This window comes from Canis lupus, chromosome 20, assembly GCF_003254725.2.
Source record: "Canis lupus dingo isolate Sandy chromosome 20, ASM325472v2, whole genome shotgun sequence".
Taxonomy (NCBI): domain Eukaryota; kingdom Metazoa; phylum Chordata; class Mammalia; order Carnivora; family Canidae; genus Canis; species Canis lupus.
The window spans coordinates 6,584,079-6,603,430 of record NC_064262.1 but is presented as its reverse complement, the minus strand read 5'-3'; the positions used below and the strand labels follow the sequence as shown (position 1 = coordinate 6,603,430).

The 19,352-nt window shown below is 43.4% G+C and overlaps 2 protein-coding genes across 4 annotated transcripts in view; one reads left to right on the top strand and one right to left on the bottom strand.

The window, feature by feature from the left end:
* TIMP4 (TIMP metallopeptidase inhibitor 4) overlaps positions 1-5,301 on the bottom strand; it is a 37,563-nt gene extending 32,262 nt beyond the window's left edge. Inside the window, exons 1-4 of one of the 3 annotated variants that reach the window (XM_025449582.3) lie at positions 4,698-5,290; positions 3,386-3,483; positions 2,874-2,988; positions 176-300 (exon numbers count right to left, since the gene is read on the bottom strand). In XM_025449582.3, the coding sequence (XP_025305367.1) occupies positions 176-300; positions 2,874-2,988; positions 3,386-3,483; positions 4,698-4,836 (477 nt within the window). In that variant the 5' untranslated portion in view covers positions 4,837-5,290. Of the gene's footprint in view, positions 1-175; positions 301-2,873; positions 2,989-3,385; positions 3,484-4,697 lie in introns of those variants that run through there. The other 2 variants (XM_025449598.3, XM_049098548.1) reach the window with 2 other exon arrangements.
* SYN2 (synapsin II) overlaps positions 1-19,352 on the top strand; it is a 200,635-nt gene that overhangs the window by 164,594 nt on the left and 16,689 nt on the right. The window contains exons 6-10 of the mRNA XM_025449577.3: positions 7,188-7,250; positions 7,652-7,794; positions 11,606-11,680; positions 12,137-12,239; positions 13,581-13,730. Coding sequence (XP_025305362.1) covers positions 7,188-7,250; positions 7,652-7,794; positions 11,606-11,680; positions 12,137-12,239; positions 13,581-13,730 — 534 coding nt within the window. The remainder of the gene's footprint in view (positions 1-7,187; positions 7,251-7,651; positions 7,795-11,605; positions 11,681-12,136; positions 12,240-13,580; positions 13,731-19,352) is intronic.

Sequence of the window (19,352 nt, the reverse complement as noted above, 5' to 3'; positions counted from 1 at the left end):
TCTTGCTTCCCCATCCCCAACTTCATACAGAGCTTGGTCCATGTATTTGGTTCAAATACAGTACAATACATGAGTAAACACATGCACAAAGGAAGGAATACATGAAAAGTGAGGCTGCAAGGCTCAAGACCCTTCCCTCACCCCCCAAAGACCTTGCCAATGGACATTCCCTTACTTGGCAGCCACAGTTCAGATGGTAGTGATGATTCAGACTTTCTCTCTGCAAAAAGGACAGGTTCTCCCAAGGTTCGATATAGTTGCACAGGTGGATGAAGACTTTTCCATCACTGAGGACCTGACCTTCAAGGGGAATGGAGGAGAACCTAGCATGAGGAATCTGCTTGTGGACCTCCAGGAACCCAGGTCCTCAAAGAGCTCAGAAATGCCGCTTCTTCAATGGCTTCTTGGTGGCATGAAGCTCAATTAAAGAACCAGAAAAAACTCTGTAATTTACATATTAAAGATGTTAACAGATTATGTTCATATGAGAGAGAGTTGTAGGATGAAGGCCTTTAATGTGGTGCAGAGAGCTTTAAAGTCAGACTGTTGGTACAACCCCCTTTCTCTCATTTACAGCTGTATGACCTTCAGAAAGTCACATGACTTCTCAGCTCAAAGATGAAAGTAGTAAGTTGTCGTCAAGATGAAATGAGAGAATGTAAAGTTCCCAGCACAGCTCGGGCCCACAGAAGCTTCCATAAATAATAGGTCCCTTCCTCTTTCCAACCCTTCCCAACATCTACACAGCCTAGTCTCCTGCCTTGTCGATACCTATCCTGGTGAGTCTCTCCCCTTCCCCACAGAAAAGCACGCCTTCTTTACTTATCAAACCCTTTCCTAGCTTCCAAAGACCCTTTTGAGTACCACAGTGTCCTCAAAGCCATCTCTGACCACCCTAGCCCATATCCCTCTTAGAACTTCTGTCACTCATTTATTCACTGAGCAACTGCTATGACTTAGTCCCAGAAATACATATGACGGAATCTCTTTCCAAAGGAGCTTAATAAACAGTAGGGCAGATAGATAAGTAGATAAAAATTATCCTGTTCTATAAGAATGAACAAAGCACAATTATCTCTATCTGTGGAAGGGGTGAGGGGCAAGGAAGGTGTCTCAGAGGAGATGATGCTTGCATTTGGCCTTGAATGGGTGGGTAGGAGTTCACCTGCCAGACAAATGAGGGAAAGGAATTCTGGACATTTGGACTGCCCTGTGCAGGGTGGAGCGGCACAACCCAGCAGAACACCTTCTGCAACTACAAGTAGTTTATTTCAGCTCTGGGGGAAATGAGGGGCTGGGAACTGTCAATCACACATGGCTGGAGACAAAGCTGGAGAGGTCAGCAGTGTTCTGGTCACAAGGACTTTCAACATTAGACAAAAGAGCTTGTGCCTTCTTCTGAAGAGCATGGGCCACTGATGACTTTTCAGAGGACTTGTATTTTGTCATTTATCCCCACCTATCAGTGAGACTTGACACTGAGGACAAAGAACATGTCTTCTCCTCCCCTGAATGCACCACAGTGCCTGGCAGAGAGCTAGCACACAGAGGGAATGAAGTAAGTTTGTCTATTAATCCTGGGACCTGGAGGCCTCAGTGGCATGCCCTTGCCTCTGTCTCTCTCATCCAGAGGCTCCCAGATCAACACAATTCCACATCCTTAGATCTGGGGAGCCTCTACCAGTGTAGCTTCTAATGGCTATGACTTCTCAAGAGCCAAGCCTGGACTGTGAGCTCCTTGAGGACTGTGGCTTGTCATTAAGTCTCTACACTCCTGCCCAAGGCCTGGCAGTGAGTGGGTGGTCGTTATTGCTGAATGGATGGACAGATAGTGGAAATTCCTTCTGTTCTCCTCACCTGCTGTGTTTTTCTTTTTGTTGCCTTCTTTCCAAATATTTTTCTTCTTTTAGGGGCAATTTAGGTCCCATTTACACAGTGAAGTTTTCCTTATTGTTTACAACCACACAGATACCTCTTTTCCCTAAACTATAAAATAATTTAGTATTGTGTTCATTCACTCACAGAGTCATATTCTTGTGTGGTTTCTTAACTACTCTGTCCCAACCAGTTGAGTATGGAGACCTGCCTGGGCCCAGGTTCATAGAGATTTGTTAGAATTGTTAGATTCAAGGCTTCTGTTAAAGACCGTGCTTTACTGTACCCCAGAATATGGTCTTTAATGTGAGTTAGCCAACGAGGCTATGAGCCAAGATCATGACCCAACATAGCAACCTAAAGTTAATGCCATTATAGACTACAGTAACTATAGTATATATGTTGTGGGGCAAGGTTGCACATGCACAATCCTTGTTTGTTCTGTGAAACCAAGGCATCACCTATAGTATACAGTGTCCAGTTTGGGGTCCTGTGTGAGGGTAGGGACAGGGACAGTGTTTATCCCATTTTGAGAAAGTGGCCAGGATAGGAAGGGGTCTGGGAACCATGACCAGCAGGCCTAGAGCTAGAATGCATGTATTTATGGTCCTCAGGCCTGTGAGGGATTATCATAGGCAGAGGGCAGAACTGAATTCACAAGGGGCAGTTTCAGAGTGGCATATTTTTGGCTTAAGATATCAAACTTAACATCAATTAAAATTGTTTGAAAATGGAACCAGCTGCCCTAGGCTGGGAGAGCAGCTTGTCCTTAAAACAGTGAAACAGTGGCCAAGATCACTGTAATAAAGACTCTTCATTGAAAGAAAGGTTACCACAGCTTCTCCCAACTCAGAGGCTGCCTCTTAGTAATACAACTCTGTTTTATGCCCAAGAAAATGCCACCTAGCTCAGCTTGCTGCCCAAGGAGCCCTGGCTCCTTCTTGACTGCTTTGCTTAGGACAGAGACTATTAGGGCCACTTGTTGGTCTTTAACTTACCAGTCAAGAGATATTGCTTCTGGCTGTTAGCTTCCAGTTTCACACCACAGAGGGAGGAATCAAAAGGTGTATAGATATACTGAACATCCTTGACTTTCTCAAACCCTTTAAACATCTGAAAGGCAATTACAAAAAACAATATTTAGTCAGTGAGTATACTTTTTATCTTAACAGGAAAAACTCACTTCTCAATCTAAAAAAAAAAATTTTAAACAAAAGTCTAGTTCAGGATTTGGCACACACAGATGGCCCACCTGGATCATTTCTCTCTTATGAAAAATCTAAACTTTGGTTTATTCCAGTGAGAATACCTCTAGTAGCCTCACGCATAGGCAGCTGTAGGACTAGATGGACCCCTAAGGGCCTGTGGGGCCTCCTCCCTGCCACTTCAGCATCAATACCCCAGGATCAATGAGCCAGGTTGCCTGACCTACCAGCCCCACTCCCAGTACACAGACCCCACTCCTCCCAATAGCCCGAGGGGGTTAATGCCCTGTCCTGTCCCCATGTACCTTTATCTGTTTGATTTCATACCGGATCATTTTTTGAGTGTCAGTAGGATCTGGACTGGCAGGAACTACCTTCTCACTGGATATTTTGGCCCTTATTGCTGCATAAGAAGAGAAAAGAGGGGAACTTCAGCAACCTGTTGAAGCAGTTCCATCTGGCATCTGGATGACCTCAGCCCCCTGAAGAATTTTATGAGGGAATTCTGGGTTTAGGTCTTGTTGGATTGTACGGAGGACCATGTATATAAGAGTGGGGACCTGTAAACTCCTCCTCTGCAGCTGCTGGAAGTTCTAAACCCCTCAGGCCTATTAGGTCTCTTTAGAATATACTTTATATTAAAGTATAATTTCTATACTTTACCTGCATAGCCTAGATTGCAGTGGGTTGGAGGTGGGCATCAGGATAGAAGAAGGAAGAGGAGCCCCTTGAGAATAGTCAGTTTGCAGTCATCTACTTACATAGTCTGAGGCCTCAACAGAGTCCACCCAGACCTGATGTTGGTAAATGTTTATTGAATTAATAAATATGTTCTGACCCTGCACAGAGGTAGTTTATCTCTCGCCATTTGGGCATTAATCAAAAACTGGTTATAAAATTCTTCTCTGTGCCTGGTCTAACACTAGGTAATAGTACTAGTCCATACATATGGTTAGGACAGGGTCTCCCATCCTGCAGAACTCTTGGTCTAGTAGAGAATACATTTACAAAGAATAACAGCACAGTATACTGGCAGTACAAAAATGTTAGGGATACTGTGGTAACACCAAGGAGTCAGGAAGTCTTCAGAGAAGAGATACCTAAATAAGACCTTGATGGATGAATAGAAGTCTGCCAGAAATTTAAAGGTATGGGGGAAGGGCATTCCAGGCAAAGGAAAGGGAAGGGGCAAAGGTGTGTGTATGTTGGGGTGGGGTGCATGGAGTAAACAATTATAGGCTTGGTCACAGTGGGATGTTTATAATGAATGCCCAGTCCCCTGGCCCTTATTTCCCCCTCCCCGCATCCAGTAGTTCAGAATAATCACTGGATAGCTCCTGTGACTTGTTCAGGGACACTCCATAATTGCAGTAGGCAGGGGGCAGGGGTTCATTAAGGGGGTCCCTTACACTTTCATTTCCTTGCAAGTCAGCCAGGCTCTGAGCTTGCAAGGTTGCTATGGCGCCGGCCCTGCCCACCCATCAGCCCCAGTAGGAGGCAACTGGTGCAGTATTTGATCTCCTCCCTTTTCCTTCAGACTCCAGGTCTACAGCTCAGCCCCAGACCAACCCCACACAACCACCCCCTGCTGTGGACCTCTTGGGCCTCCGGACTCACCAAGCGCGGAGTGGCAGACGTGCTGCTGGGGGTGCGCAGGGGCGCAGCTGCACGCCTCACCCATCCCCGGCGGCCGCAGCAGTGCCAGCAGCCGCAGCAACAGCGCCCAGCTCGGCGCGGTCCGGGGGCCCCGGGGCATGACACCGCAAAGCCCCGACTGAGCCTGCGAGGACTGTCAGACCAAACAGACCCTCCAGGGCGCATCCAGAAGCGTCGCGCCCCCCACCCCAGGCTTTTTGAGGTGGACCTAGGAGCAGTCCCGCCCGGATGGGCTCCTCCCTCCTTTGGCAGTAGGCCACCCACGGCTGCAGGACCCACAGCTCTCCTGACTGGCAGGCTCAGTAAAATGAAGAGGGAAGCCAGGAGAGAGGCCTCTGGCCTCTATTTCCCTGCCTGAGCAATTAAGCCTTATAGAAGTAGAGGGAAAGCACTGAGAAAGGATGGTGTCAAGGCAGAAAGAAAGTGAAACAAAGACAAATGCACGAGGGCAGAAAGACCCAGGGCTTGTGATTCACTCTGAAGGAACAAGAGTGAGGAGAGGCACAAACAGAAAGTGAGACAGGCAGAGTCAGAGAGAGGCAGACAGAATTACAACAGGCAAAAGAGACAGTGACAGAGAGGACGGACCTCTTGCTGAGCTGCACACTGGGAATGAGACAAGCTACTCAGGGCTTCTTTCAGCTGCAGGAAGTGTTTTCAATGCCCTATTTATGAGGCTCCAAAGCAACAGCAAACAGTAATGGAATAGGACAGAGAAAGTTGGGGTGTGTGTGTGTGTCTTGGCGCTGTTGGCTGGGGGGTGGGGAGAGATGTCAGAGAAAGCAGCCTGTGCTTTAGAAACCCTTTCCCATATCCAGAGCCTCAGACTCTGCAGATGGCCGAGGACCGTGCTCCTTGCGGGCGTTATCCCATCACCTAAAGCAAACCTGGGACTTCAAAGCCCTCTCCAGACCCTGGATTCTCAGACCACTGATTCTTGTCTCGTGTCATTATTCACTGGAGAAGACTGAGTCTTGTCAAAGAACCAAGGCTCATGGGGTCACTGCAACCAGAGCCTTGTCTGCTCTGTTTGACAGAGCATAGGGCTCCAAGTCTCCAAAGGATAAGAGACCCAGGAGATTATTGTAGGATATTCCCACACAGTGCTGAACTAGAAGGTGGAAGGCTAGGTTCTGATTCTGTCACAAGGTAGCTTTGCAACCTTTGCCTCTCTGGCAACCTCTACCTCACTTTCTTCCCCATTATATAGGCTTGAACTACATGTTTCCAAAGCCCTTTGAAGCTCTTTGCCCCAGCTTCAACTAGTCTCAGCCAGAAATACTGAAATCCTCAGGTTGGGTGTTCCCAGTATCTGTCCACACCCAGAATTCCCATAGGAATCTGACTTTTTATCAGAGTTAACTTTAAGTTTTTCAAAAGATATCTTCCCATTTTGATGTGATAGTGATGTTTGAAAAGAAAAGAATTGAAAGAGAGCTGAGTCTGATTGAGAAGGATGAGATTTGGGGACCAGGTTGATTCCTCATATAACACTCGAACCAAGATAGAGCCTGATGTATTGGATGCATGGGAAAAGGCATCCAGTCCAACCTCTTTGTTTGGCAAATGTGAAGACAAAGTGACTTGTGAGGGAAAGTGACTTGCAGAAAGTTAATGGCAGAGAGGACTAGAGTGCAAATATCCTGACATATGGTATAGTGCTTCTTCCACTCCACCCTAGTACTTCCTCCATCACCACCTTGTAACCACTTGAAATCCTGCCTTTGGAGGATAGTTCTCCTTTTAGGTTTCTATTGTCCTTCTGTTAAAGTATGACTATCCCAAAATAGAGTTTACACTTTTAAGGATGTCTTTCAAATTATAAGCATGCTGAATTCTTAAGTCATTTCTCTTCCAAACCCCAAACTGGGCAGAAAGAGGGCTTAGCATCCTAACGCTGTGTTTGGTGGTGAGTTTGGAGTGTTGGTGAACAGTGAAGACACTGAAAGGAAGGGAAAAGGCCAGGTTCAGAATAGGAAGCTGGACATTTGAAGGGGAAGGGGAGGGTACTAAAAGGTATATGACAAAGGGACATTAAGATTCCAAGATATATTTCTTTTTAAATTCAGGTTTACTAAGATACAATTTATATACAACAGGATTCACCCTTTCAAAGATGCTTTTTTTTTTCTTTTTTTTTTCTAAATTCGCTTTGGTTAAGGACTGATCCTGCCCAGGGTTTGTCTAATGCAGAGATTGAAGCAATGAATTTTGAAGATGTGGAGTACTGAGTGGCAGAACAGGGTTCTTACAGTTCTGCTACTAGTATGCTATGACTTTAGGCAGGTCACTGTCACTCTACAGACCTCAGTTATTTAATTTGTAAACCAAGTAAGTTGGTCTAGTTGTTTAAAGGACCCTTCCAAAGGTGTTACCAAGAAAAATATCTGTAAGATTCCACAGAGATGAGGCACAGTCTGACCAGTTCATTCCTTCCTCCTCTGCTTTCAGCTGACACTGCCCACATTCCCTGTGGTGGTGAAGATTGGCCATGCTCACTCAGGCATGGGCAAGGTAAGGCCATGGTAAGGGTTTGCTATGCTTTGGGGTTGAGGCCAAGAAGGGCACTTTTCAGAGAGCCTTATTATGGATTATTCTGCCTCCTTTCCCCATTTATTCTTTCTAAGGAGATGATTTGGCCTCTCTGAAGCCATGAGTGTTACCCAAACAGACCTCTTCCAACAAGCAGAGTACAGGCCACTCACTTGGGTTCTTGGGCCCTTTACAGCAAGTGTGGCTCCTGAGTTCTAGGAGGGGAAACTAGAGAGGAGGGGTGTCCTAGGGAGATGTGACATCCAGGTTTACATACAGATCGACAACATCGTGATGGGTTTAGAGGCTCAGAGCTCTTGTGACTCTCAGTGTATGTATTGGTATGTCTCCTTTTCTTCCTCTCTGCCTTGCTCCAACATTAGGTCAAAGTGGAAAACCACTACGACTTCCAGGACATTGCTAGTGTGGTGGCTCTCACCCAGACGTATGCCACAGCAGAGCCTTTTATTGACGCCAAGTATGACATCCGGGTCCAGAAGATAGGCAACAACTACAAGGCTTATATGTGAGTGGGGCTGGGGACCCAGCAGATACTCTTCACTTTCTCCTCAGCCCAGTGGAATATCTGAGCCTCCAGATAGCAGCCAACTCTCAGTTTTGCCTCACCTGGACCAAAAGGCAGAGACCAGAGAGAGGGTGCCATTCAAGTCAGGGAATCCTAGCCTGAGTTCCTTTCTAGTCAGAGGAGGTCCCATTAACTAAGATGAGAAATAAAATGAATATTTATTTTATTCATTTATTTCATTATTCATTTATTCACTAGCTTCTAAATGAAATTTGACATCTCTTCAGTTATAAACCACAATAAGCTATTGTAGTAGCAACAGCACAAGTGCCTTTGTTACTAAAGGTAATCACAGAGATTTTTGATTCAAACTACAGTTACGCCAGGTATCTTTAAATACCAGTTATTTTTATCACTACTCAGGAATCATGGTAGTTACTAGAACTGTCACTGCATTTGTACCTGAAAATACTTTTGTTATTTACAAAGAAATATATTGTTCTACTAATTGCAGATTTGTTTAATATTTTGATAATTATTTTAAATAATTGGGTTTCTTTGTTATCTTATGTACTTTATTTTATACATTCACATATCTTATATATTTTTATATATTGAAAGGAATCCATAAGCTTCACCAGGCTTCCAGAACTCAGAAAAGGTTAAGGAACTCCTAAATGAAAATATATAGCCCTGGAAACACTCCACAGCACTAAAAGCCTAGTAGTTATGAGAATAGATGACTTCTCCACCTAACTATGTCCATTTGCCAGAATGGAAAGTTAAGTTTCCTTCATTCGAATTTAGAGAAAGAAAAGATTTAAAGATGACCCAATCTTCTATAACGTACATAAGAATGCAAATAGCTTACAATTCCAATTTTGGAAATGTGAGCCTCTCACTTTGTAAAACCTACAGGGTAGTATTTCCTTTACAAATGAAGAACATTCTAACATACAAATTTGTTTTTGGCCGCTCAGCACTTAAGCAGACTTTAAGCCTAAACAGCTTCCCTTTCCCTTGTCCATCTATTTCCATTGTTCTTGTCTCCCCTGGTTAGTGTTTGTACTAAATCCCACCCCTGGAATTAGTTAGGAGCCATGCCCCTCCCTCCCTTGTCATAACTCTGCACACACCTCTCTTTTCGCCCTTTGCACACATGGGAATTTCTATTATCCTTTAAAGAGCTCCCTGGGCAGGAACAGTAAAATCATCTCTGCAGCCCCATCAACTTGTGCAGCAGCAGGCACAGAGGAGGCACCCAATAAGTATTCAGGGAAGAGCCCTTGTACAGAACTGAAGCATAGAATCTTTTTTACTTTTTTTTTTTTTACTAGATTGCTACTTTTTAAAAGTTTATAATTTTTTATTTAAAGTCTTGCTGCTTCAAAAAGCAATTTAGGATTGTTTTAAAAGTATACATGATATAATATAATTTAAATGACTATTGTAAAAAGTAGCTAAAAGAAGCAGAAAAATCAGTATGTGTAGGCACCTAGGAAAGCAGATTTCCTACCCTTTACTTTTACAATCCCCTAAATTAAAAAATACAACAAAATAACAAAGTAAAATCCCCTAAATAAACACAAAATGCTTATGACAGTGGAGCAAAAGTGTCTTGATCCTTAAAAGGAGACACCTCATTTTTAAAGGCTAGGATTTCCAAAAGCAATTTCAAAGAAGCATAAGAAAAGAGAATCCTCTATTAATGATGAAAGGTGGGCAGCCAAAGAAGCTTTAGAAAACATTTACTTACTTTTTAATTTGCAAAGGACAGTGATTTAGGGGAATATTCAGCTCCTCTTGGCTCCTCTTTCCCAATCGTTTATCTGTTCCCTTGCTTTCAGAAAGAATTGACCTGACAATAGCCAAGATAAGATTTGAGAGTCTTCCCTACTCCCTTAGCTCTCACCATGGAGATCCAGAGACAGCCATGTTTGGTGGGAAGAGGGTACTGTTACCACTCTGCTCTCAGTAGGCCATAATGTGCCTCTCTCTGTGGATGTCAGATGACCTACAAGTCCTGAGAGGTAGTTGAGCTGTTACTGAGTGGCTTTTGGGTGTCCCTGATGCTCTCCCATGCAACCTAGGTAACCTAGGATGGATCTGTGCCCTGCATCTCATTGTTAGAGAAAGGTGTGAAGTCTGAAGGACATTATTATTATTCGCTCAAATTTCCAAGCCCTTATTATGTACCAGGGTCCTGTTCTGGGGACCAGGAAGTGAGTGACTCTCTGCCCCTACCATTGAAGAGCCCAGCCTGGTCACAGGGACACACTCATAAACCACCAATATTGGGAAGACAGTGTTAGTTTTATTATGATCTATCTTTGTGTCACTACTCAGATTTTGGAAGTCATTCATCTGTTAGTTGTTTATGTTTTCTGAACTAGGTAGTAGGGTATAGGGGAAGCACAGCACAATGAGGGAACCAAGAGTCTTGGATGTTTTTCTATCTTACGTCTAATATGACTGTATACACAACATTGGGCAAGTCATTTAACCTTTCTGAGTCTTAATCTCCTTGTCTATAAAGTTGGGGCAAGAATGTCAGCCTGCTCACAACAGGGGTTTGTACTGAAGGCTCTGGTGTACTGAAGCTCTGGTGAAGGTTTGTGGAGGAAGAACCTTGGAAAGCAATCAGTACTGTATAAGTGTGAGGGGTTGTTATTACCACATCAGTTGACTCATTAGGCCGCCTCAGGGCTCTGAAAATTAGCCATATGTCTAGGTTTCTCAGTGTCTGAGATCAGCCTCTGGGGAAGGTACTCCTGGGAACTGCTGGGTGGAGACTACCACATGCATCCTCTCTCCAGACAGTAGCAAGTAAGAAGGACAGCACATGAACGGTTTTGTCAGTAGTGTGACAGGGCTTTTCTGTCCTCTAGGCCACTCCTTCCTCTTGACTGTGTCTGAGTGAAGACAAATAATTAAGAAGGCCTATTTTTGGTGTTTTACAATTTATTTAAAACTGTATCAATTGATCCTCATGACCACCTCATGATAAGAGGCTCAGAGAGGTGAAGTGATTCACCCATGGTCACCCAGGCAGTCAAGGGCGAATCCAGACCAGAAACCAGGTCATCCACCTCCAATTTAGTCCAAGACTAGTTGACTTTAACACCTGCTTGTGGATGGAGAGGGTGCAGAGGGTGCAGAGGATGCAGAGGGCATTTCAGAGAAGATGGTGACTTGATTCCATCAGCTGCATTTGAATGGATGAGGCAACTTAAGCCTGAGGAAGTTAACTGACTTGTCCAGAGTCACATTGTTAAAATACTGTAGACTCTCAGAAATCAACTATTGAATAAAGAAATAAATGAGCCAGTAAGGAAGCCATGGGGAGATATTCACAAGAATCTTGAGAGCATTCCCAGGATCAATAGAATTCAGTTTGTATATGCCGAGTCAGCCCAGATACTAAGTGGATAGGCTGCAAGTGGTTTACAGACTTGTGGACTTAAGACTTAGCTCAAATAACTAATGTGAAAAGTAGATATAGGACTTTAAGTGAGGTTCAGGCAAAGTCCTTTAGGGGTTCAGGAGAGCAAGTGCTCATCTGATTGAAAAGATCAGGAAAGCCTCCATGGAGCCGCAGCAGTCTGGGCTGGACTACAGAAAGAAGGAGGACATTGAGGTTAGGGGTTGGCAGGGCATCCAGGTTCTAGGCTCAGCAGACAGGTGCCTGGGCTACTTATGCGAGAAGCAGGTAAGTAATTTTAGCAGTGAACTAAAATTCTGGAAAGTCTCATGCCCTCCCCTTGCTGATGTGGCTCACTGCCTGTCCTATTCTGGTGGCACCTTATTGCAGGAGGACGTCAATCTCAGGGAATTGGAAGACAAACACCGGCTCTGCAATGCTGGAGCAGATTGCAATGTCAGACAGGTGAGTGAGCAAAGGAGTCCACTCCCTAGCCCAGCTCCATAGTTGAAGAGGTGAAAGAAATGAGCTCTGCCTAAAAGGAGCCTCTAATCAAGATAGAACAGAAAGGCCTAAGCAACCAGGTAACAAGATTAGGTAGGACTTGGTTATATGCTAAATTATAAAGATAGAATGGACATGATGTAGAAGCTCCAAGAAAGGAGTAGTTACTCTGCACTGGAATAGTCAAGGCCACCTAGAGTAGGTGGGACCTGCTTTGAGCCTGGAAACATGGGTGGAATCTGGAGAGCAAAGTGAGAGAGCACTGTAGAGAGGGCAACATGCTTGATGGGGGTAGAGGGAGGGGAGGAGGAGAGGTGAAGGGATGGATGAGGTAGAGGCACCAAGGAATCATGAGTAGCAAGCAGGCTTGAAATGAGCTAACACCCTAGCCTCAGAACACCATCCCATTCCTTCCAGGTACAAGCTGTGGGTGGACACCTGCTCTGAGATGTTTGGTGGCCTGGACATCTGTGCTGTCAAAGCTGTACATGGCAAAGATGGAAAAGACTACATTTTTGAGGTAAGTCTGACACAAAGAGTATCTCAGTAAGAGACAACTTCCAAGGCTAGAGGCCAGGCTCTTGGCTTCAGAACTATGTGAGTGGCCCAAACTACATTTAGATTACAGTTTATCTGTCCAGGGGATGGTTCCCAGACAACACTACCAATGGATGTGCATAGTGAAATACCTCCACCAGTGGGGAGCTATTGTTTCCAACCAGCTAGGCTGATCCACCCAATGGGGAAGAGATGCCAGATTTGGGTCCCTGGGGTCCAAACCTAATGCTATTTCTCTGGGAAGACTATAATGATTTACTATTTTTGGTCTCCGAAAGCTGGACTTGGGAATCATTTGGTTCAATCTGCTCATTTTCCAGATGAGAAAACTAAGGCCTAATGCCATGACATGTGCTCAAGGCCATGGAGTAAATCAGTGTCTCAACCTGGGCTAGAGCTCAGGTCTGCTGGATACAGGATATCCTTAGCATCTCTCTGAGCCTCAGAGATACTTTACTCAGCCTGGTCCTCTAACAAAACTTGACGGACTCCCTTTTTCCATACTAAAAGAAAGTCAGTAGCAGTGTGAATCCTTCACACATGTTCCTGCCCAATCTTCTGGGAGCAGGAAAGGCTCCTTGCCAGGAGTTGGTGATATTTGCAAAGGATTAGTGTCAGGAGCCCAAAGTGGGCTTCAAAATCTACTTCATGATCTGTTTGGCATGTAGTATTTGGCATGTAGTATTCTAGATAGTCATACCCCCTCTCTCAGTGGGACTCAGTTTTCTCATCCATAAATGAGAGTTGGACTATAGAGTCTATGATCCTGATTAGGTGGACAATTCCTAAAGGAGGAAAACATTTACCTGGACCTTGAGGTACAGGAAGAATTAGGATGGCAGTGAAAAGGGAAGGCATCCCAGGTCATGAGCAAAAGCAAAAATCTAGTTGTTTAATGGGTAGAATATGTGTGGAGATAGAAACTGCATGGGTGAAAAATCTCGGAGATGAAAACTGCCTATTCCTAACTAGAAAGTTAAAGTAATGACCTTCATGTATTCCTGCTCTCCCTGCCAACAAACCTCTGAGCCCTGGAATTATGCTATCTCCATGCTCTCTCCTTTTCACCGCTACCTTCAGCTACCAATTTTTCAGTCTGAGCCCTGGCCTGGGTGAAGTCTGGGGGAAAGGACCCAAGGCAAAAGTTTGCTGGAGTTGGGGACAGAGGTGCTATTTCTGCAAAGGAACATGCTTCCAGCTCAAGAAAAGAACACTGGTTTCATCCCCAACCTATCTCTGATGCCTACTCATTCTGAAAGATATTTCCAGACCCTTTCCTAACTTGGGCTACATCTTCCACTAGGTCATGGACTGCAGTATGCCACTTATTGGTGAGCACCAGGTGGAAGACAGACAACTCATTACTGAACTAGTCATTAGCAAGATGAACCAGCTGCTATCCAGGACCCCTGTTCTGTCCCCTCAGAGACCCTTAACCACCCAGCAGCCACAGGTAAGCAAGAGGAAGAGACACAGGAGAGCCAAGAACCATTCCCAGGTCCACTGTGGCTCCAGGATGGAGGAGCCTTCTCATTAGCAGTCTGCGGTATCAGCTATTGAACTGTCCAGAAATAGATTACTGGATTTCCTCTCTGAACTTGAAGTCTCTGGAGAACCAGATCCCATTTCCCTTAGGATACTCCCACTTTTGGATGGGAGATCTTCAAGAAAGGTTGGGTCCTTTCACCAGCTATTCACTGTCTGTGAGGAGTCTGCCACATTTATAGAGAAAGAAGGGTCTTTATCAGAAGTCTGCTGGTCTAGAGAGAAGAGAGGGTCAGGTCCCTCATTCTGGAAGAGAGTGACAAGGTTAAACTCAAATTAGAAATCTGCTTTCCTTGCTAAAACTGAGGTTACAATTTTTTTCCTTGCTAAAAAGGCAGCTTTTTTCAGTTGACTATGGTGTGTGACTCATGGCCAATCACATTCACAGCGACAGTCTCCCAGCTGCAGACCTGGTAGGAAATCCACATTGAAGTTTTTGTGGCTGAGTCCCTATGGCTCTAGAATGGGACAGAGAAAAGCAGGAGTGGGCATCTGAAATCTCATCTAGGAGATAACTCATTTTGCAAAAATACCCCCAACTATCTTCACACTGAACTTTTTCATAATGAAGTGATAAGAGCTTGGGACAAAGAATCCAAGAACTGAGTCCTAGTCTAACTATTCCCCTAAACATCTGTGTGACTCTGGGGAGAAGTTACCACCTTTTCTAGGGCTCAAGTTTTATCACTTGTACATGAAAAGCTCTCAGAAATCTTTCTTTCAAAATCCTACTTCAAACAATTAAGAAGGTAAAATAGAATAGTGATTTCAGAGTGCAGGTTTTGAAAGGAGAACTACCTAAATTTGAATCCTGGACCTTCCATGTATTGGCTTTGTGATCTTGGATAAAGTACTTATAGGTGGCTCAGCAGAGATGACAATGGCACCCTTCTCCTAGGGTTATTATGAGAATTAAATGAAGCACCTAAAATACAGCATATATATAGTATATCATAAGTGCTCAATAAAGGTTACCTGTTGTTATTAAGTAAGTAAGCAGCCTCGGGGCTTGGGTTCCCTGCAACTTCAGGCTTCAAGATCATTGCTCCATTTTCTAAAGATCAGTGCCTCAATGGGATTATACTGTAACCGGAAGCCAAGTAATTGGATTCTGGAAATTCTTTAGTAAGAAAGAAGAAAAGGAGTGGGGAGGGGAAAAAACAGTATAAACCAGCCTGGATTATTTTATATAGAAGCAAATTCCCCCCACATTTGTCTTATCACTTGAATGTCAAAGAATCATAGTATAGGAAGATAGTTGATATTCATAATAATGGACCTGAATCATAAGGAAACAGTTATATTTAAGTCAGTATTCCAAATGTTGTTTAAGAAAGCTAGAGACATAAAGTATAAGAACTATTTCTGTAGAAATGGCTAAAATAGGAGAGCCTGAATGACTTAGTTGGTTTAGTGTCTAACTCTTGATTTCACCTCAGTTCATGATCCTGCAGTCCTGGGGAATCTGCTCTCTCTCCCTGTCCTTCTTCCTCCCCCCTCTCTCTGAAATAAATAACTAAATCTTTTTAAAAAGAAATTATTAAAATAAAACTGTAATAATTGGTAAGTCATTTCTTTCTCTGGATCTCAGTTTCTCCACCTATAATATGATATCTAAATACGTTTTGAACTCTGAAAATTTCTTTGAGTAGAATACTGCTAACCTTACTCATGCTGCATAATGAGAGCTTCTGGGCTAGTAGACTTACTCTGGGTATCCAACTTGAGAGTAGTCCCCTGCTGTGAGATGCTATCATACATTAGCTCTTATGGGTGTTTTATACCCTGTATAGCTGGTGTCACATGTGTCAAACCTCTGGGCAAGTTTAAGAATCTGTTTCTGTATGTCAGGAATGTTAGTCACCAGAGAATTACAGTGGGGGCAATTAAGAGAACAAAGATTAATTGTTTGTTAGAGATACAAGCCCATTATTTAAATGTTATACTTAACTAGAGGTGATTTAAAAAGATATTCCTGGTTAAAAAAATATCAGATCTGTGGTTAGATTTTATGATTTTGTAAAGCTTAGGAATTTACAGATTGTTGCTTGTCACTGCCCTAGAGGAAGAGTGGCAGGTATCCCCCTTCTTCCCTTTAGCCCTGAGAAATACAGAGAATATCTGGTTGTAGCTTAAAGAACTTATGACAGAGTAAGTCCAATGCTCTACCCAGGTGAGATTAAAAAAAAAGGGGGTGGGGGCTGTTCTGGGATTTTGTGAGGATCCCTTAAGTACTTTTATAAATAGACCTGTGCAAAACTCTCTAGGCCTTCTATAGTGAAGTCATTTTGAACTAGAATGGAGAGGAGACCTGAGTTCAGCCTTGTCCTTGCCACTGACTTACCAAGTGACTTGGGTATATATCTTCCTATTTCTGTGCCTCAACATCTTCATGTGTAAAATGAAGGACTGAACAACAACAAAACCCTGCTAAGATGTCTTCTAGCAATGAAATTTAAATTATACAGAAATGACATCTGAAGCGTAAAAGTTCAGTAACAAAGAGAAATCACCAAAAAACCCTTTGCACCCCAGGAAAGCATTAGCTCTTCTTTGATACAAGCCCCTTACTTTGCAGGCATTACATATTGCAACCTAAATATTCTCAAGAAGAAATCTAGAAAATATCAGAATCAAGTCAAGAAACATATTAAGTAATGAGCTTTCCTAAATATAGGGGCTCCTGCAAAAATCCCTCATAGTAAAAGCCAGACTGACTCAAGGATAAGCTTTTCTCTGCTCAAGCTCACATTCAAAGCTACAACAGGATGTTGTGGAAAGCACCCTGTGCTGGGAGTCAGAACATGTGGGAGTTAGTTGTACTTTATCATAAAAGTATGTGACCTTGGTAAGTCATTTCCCATCTCTAGACCTCTGGTTCCTTGCCTTATAGAATTAGGTTGAATCAGATGATATCTAGATCCCTTTCAATTCTAAGGTCACGTGAAACCTGGAGTCTGCCCAACTGCAAAGTCTGACAGTACAGTTCTCCACAAGACTTACTTCTCACTCCTGACACCAATAGAGTTTAGAGAGTTCCCAAGAATTCTTGGGAAGGACTCACATAACTTACCGCAAACTGTTGTACTCCCAGGTGCATAATAGGAGGGTATGGATCAAAATTAACCAAATGAAAATGCATAGGACAGAGTCTGGGAGTGTTCCAAACATGAAGATTCCACTGTCCTAACATTCCTGTGTCCATATGTGACAGTACACATGCTGCCAATCAGGGAAGCGCATCCAAGATTCAGTATTCACAGCTTTCATTGGTTTTCAGGTCGTAGGCTTGCTTGATTGATTGATCACCTGCTTGAAATTGGTCTCCAGTATCCCCATCCCTGGAAGTCAGGTTAATACCATGTGGCCTCAGGGACCACTGTGAGTTACCTCATCAGCATTTATTATCATGTGTGGTCTGAGGGGCTCTCACCACAAATAACAAAGACACTCCTATCACTCAGGAAATTCCAAGAATTTAGACTTCTCTCCCAGGAGTGGGGGTACAAAGGCCAGATATCTCTTTGGGCAAAGTCAAATCTTTACTACAGACATGATTAAATTAAATTAACAAATGTCTCTTAAATATTTTGAGAGGGCCATGCTTTATTCAACTATACTTCCACTGACCAGCACAGGCCTAGCCCAATGTGTGTGCTTAAAATTAGAAAGCAGACTTAGGGGTACGATGATGAATGAGATACAGTTCCTGTCCTAAAGTTGTTTAGATTCTAGATTAAAATCATGACTAAATTCACATTCGTCAGATGGTACCTTCTTGTATTCTCTGTTAGTGTCCTCTTGAACCTTGTACCTTGACCCCAGGCCACCCTAAAGACAGAAAGTATACCGCAGTCTGTCACATTTGGCAAAACACTGCAACTTGGGCTTGAGGTTATGACTGTACTGGTCATATTTCTACCTTCCATTCTCCCTAATGATAACACATTTCCACTGGTTATGACTGAGGAGACATTTCAGTCATCCTGGCTCCAAGCCCATGGAGCTGTCAAACCAGATTGTTTTCATATTGCCACTATTACATCTGCCAGTTTATTTGCATCTTTAGCCACATGAATCTCTTCTAAGGCCCATGGTCCATGAGTGTCCTTTTTGCTTTCAAGTTATCCCTCTCTTCTCCATCATCAATTTCTTCTTTTCTAGACAATTATCACATCCACCCACAAACATCTCCCATTTAGAAAAATAAAGTAAAAGCCAATCCCACCATCCTACTGAAATTGCTCATGTCAAAAAGTGACTCCTTGTCACCTAGTTCTCATCTTTCCATCTCCTTATCTTACAGGACTTCTCAGTAGCCTTGATACAATTTCCCACACTCCCTCCTTCTTGAAACACTTTCCTTTCTAGGCCTCAGTGATCCTGTTCTTGCCTAGTTTTCATTCTACCTCATTGGTTTCTCCTTCTCACCTCCTTTGCTGGCCCCTCCACTTCTGCTAAACCTCCAAATGTCAGTGCCCTAGAACTTGGTCTGTGTATATTCCTTGGTGATCTCAACCAGACCATATCTATTTCCTGCCCTGACCACTCCTTGAACTCCAGATTCACATTTCTAACTCTTGCTTGACATCTTTATTTACATGTCTAAAGGCATCCTAAATATAACATGGCTAAAGCAGAACTCTTTTTCCCCCCTTAAATTTGTCCTTCCTTCTAATTTCTCCAAACAATTCATACAGGCATTCTTACCTACCTCTTTGCCTTCATACCATCCTAGCTCTTCCTCACTGGTAAGGTCTTTATATGAGCTGTGTCCTCTCTCTTAAATGTCCTTCCTTTTGTTTTTGCATGGCTGGCTCCTTCATGAGAATATAACTGAAATTTCCTCAGCTATCCAATCCAAAGTTTGGATCCAAATCACTGGCTACCACCCCTGCTTCTTTAATTTCCTGCATAGCACTTGCTATCAGCTAAAATCATTCCCATCAGTCCATTTCTTTGGCTCTTCCAGTAGAATGTAAGCATCTGGAGAGTAGGGGTCTCTTCACTTCTGTACCTCTAGGGTCTGCAGAGTAGCTAGCACCTGGTAGCCATTGAATACATCATGGGTATACTAAGGAAGGGTGGGTGAGAGTGATTTAGACAAGTGCAGTCAGTAGGAGAGTTAAACAACAATAACAAAACTAAGTCTGGCTACTTTTTTATTATTATCATGTGATAGCACTCCTATGCAAATGACAGTGATTAAAATATTCCTCCTACCCAGACAAACCATTCCTCTTCTCCTCCCCTAGATAAGGCATTGTAGCACAAATTTGTTGAATGAATTTCCAGATGGAATAACTGTCTTTAACAGCCCTTACAGCATATTGGAATTGGTGTCAGGATCTTATGAGTGATTTTGGTGGTGTGCATATGGAAGAGATATGAACCAAGGAATATTACCTGGGTCCCAGCCAGAATTCTGCATGATATGCACTGAGCCCTTAGCTGCTGTCACTAAATCACATAGCATTCCTCATTGTCAAGTCCCTCTTTTTGGCCTCTTTCTTCTGTGGCTCTGGCAGCT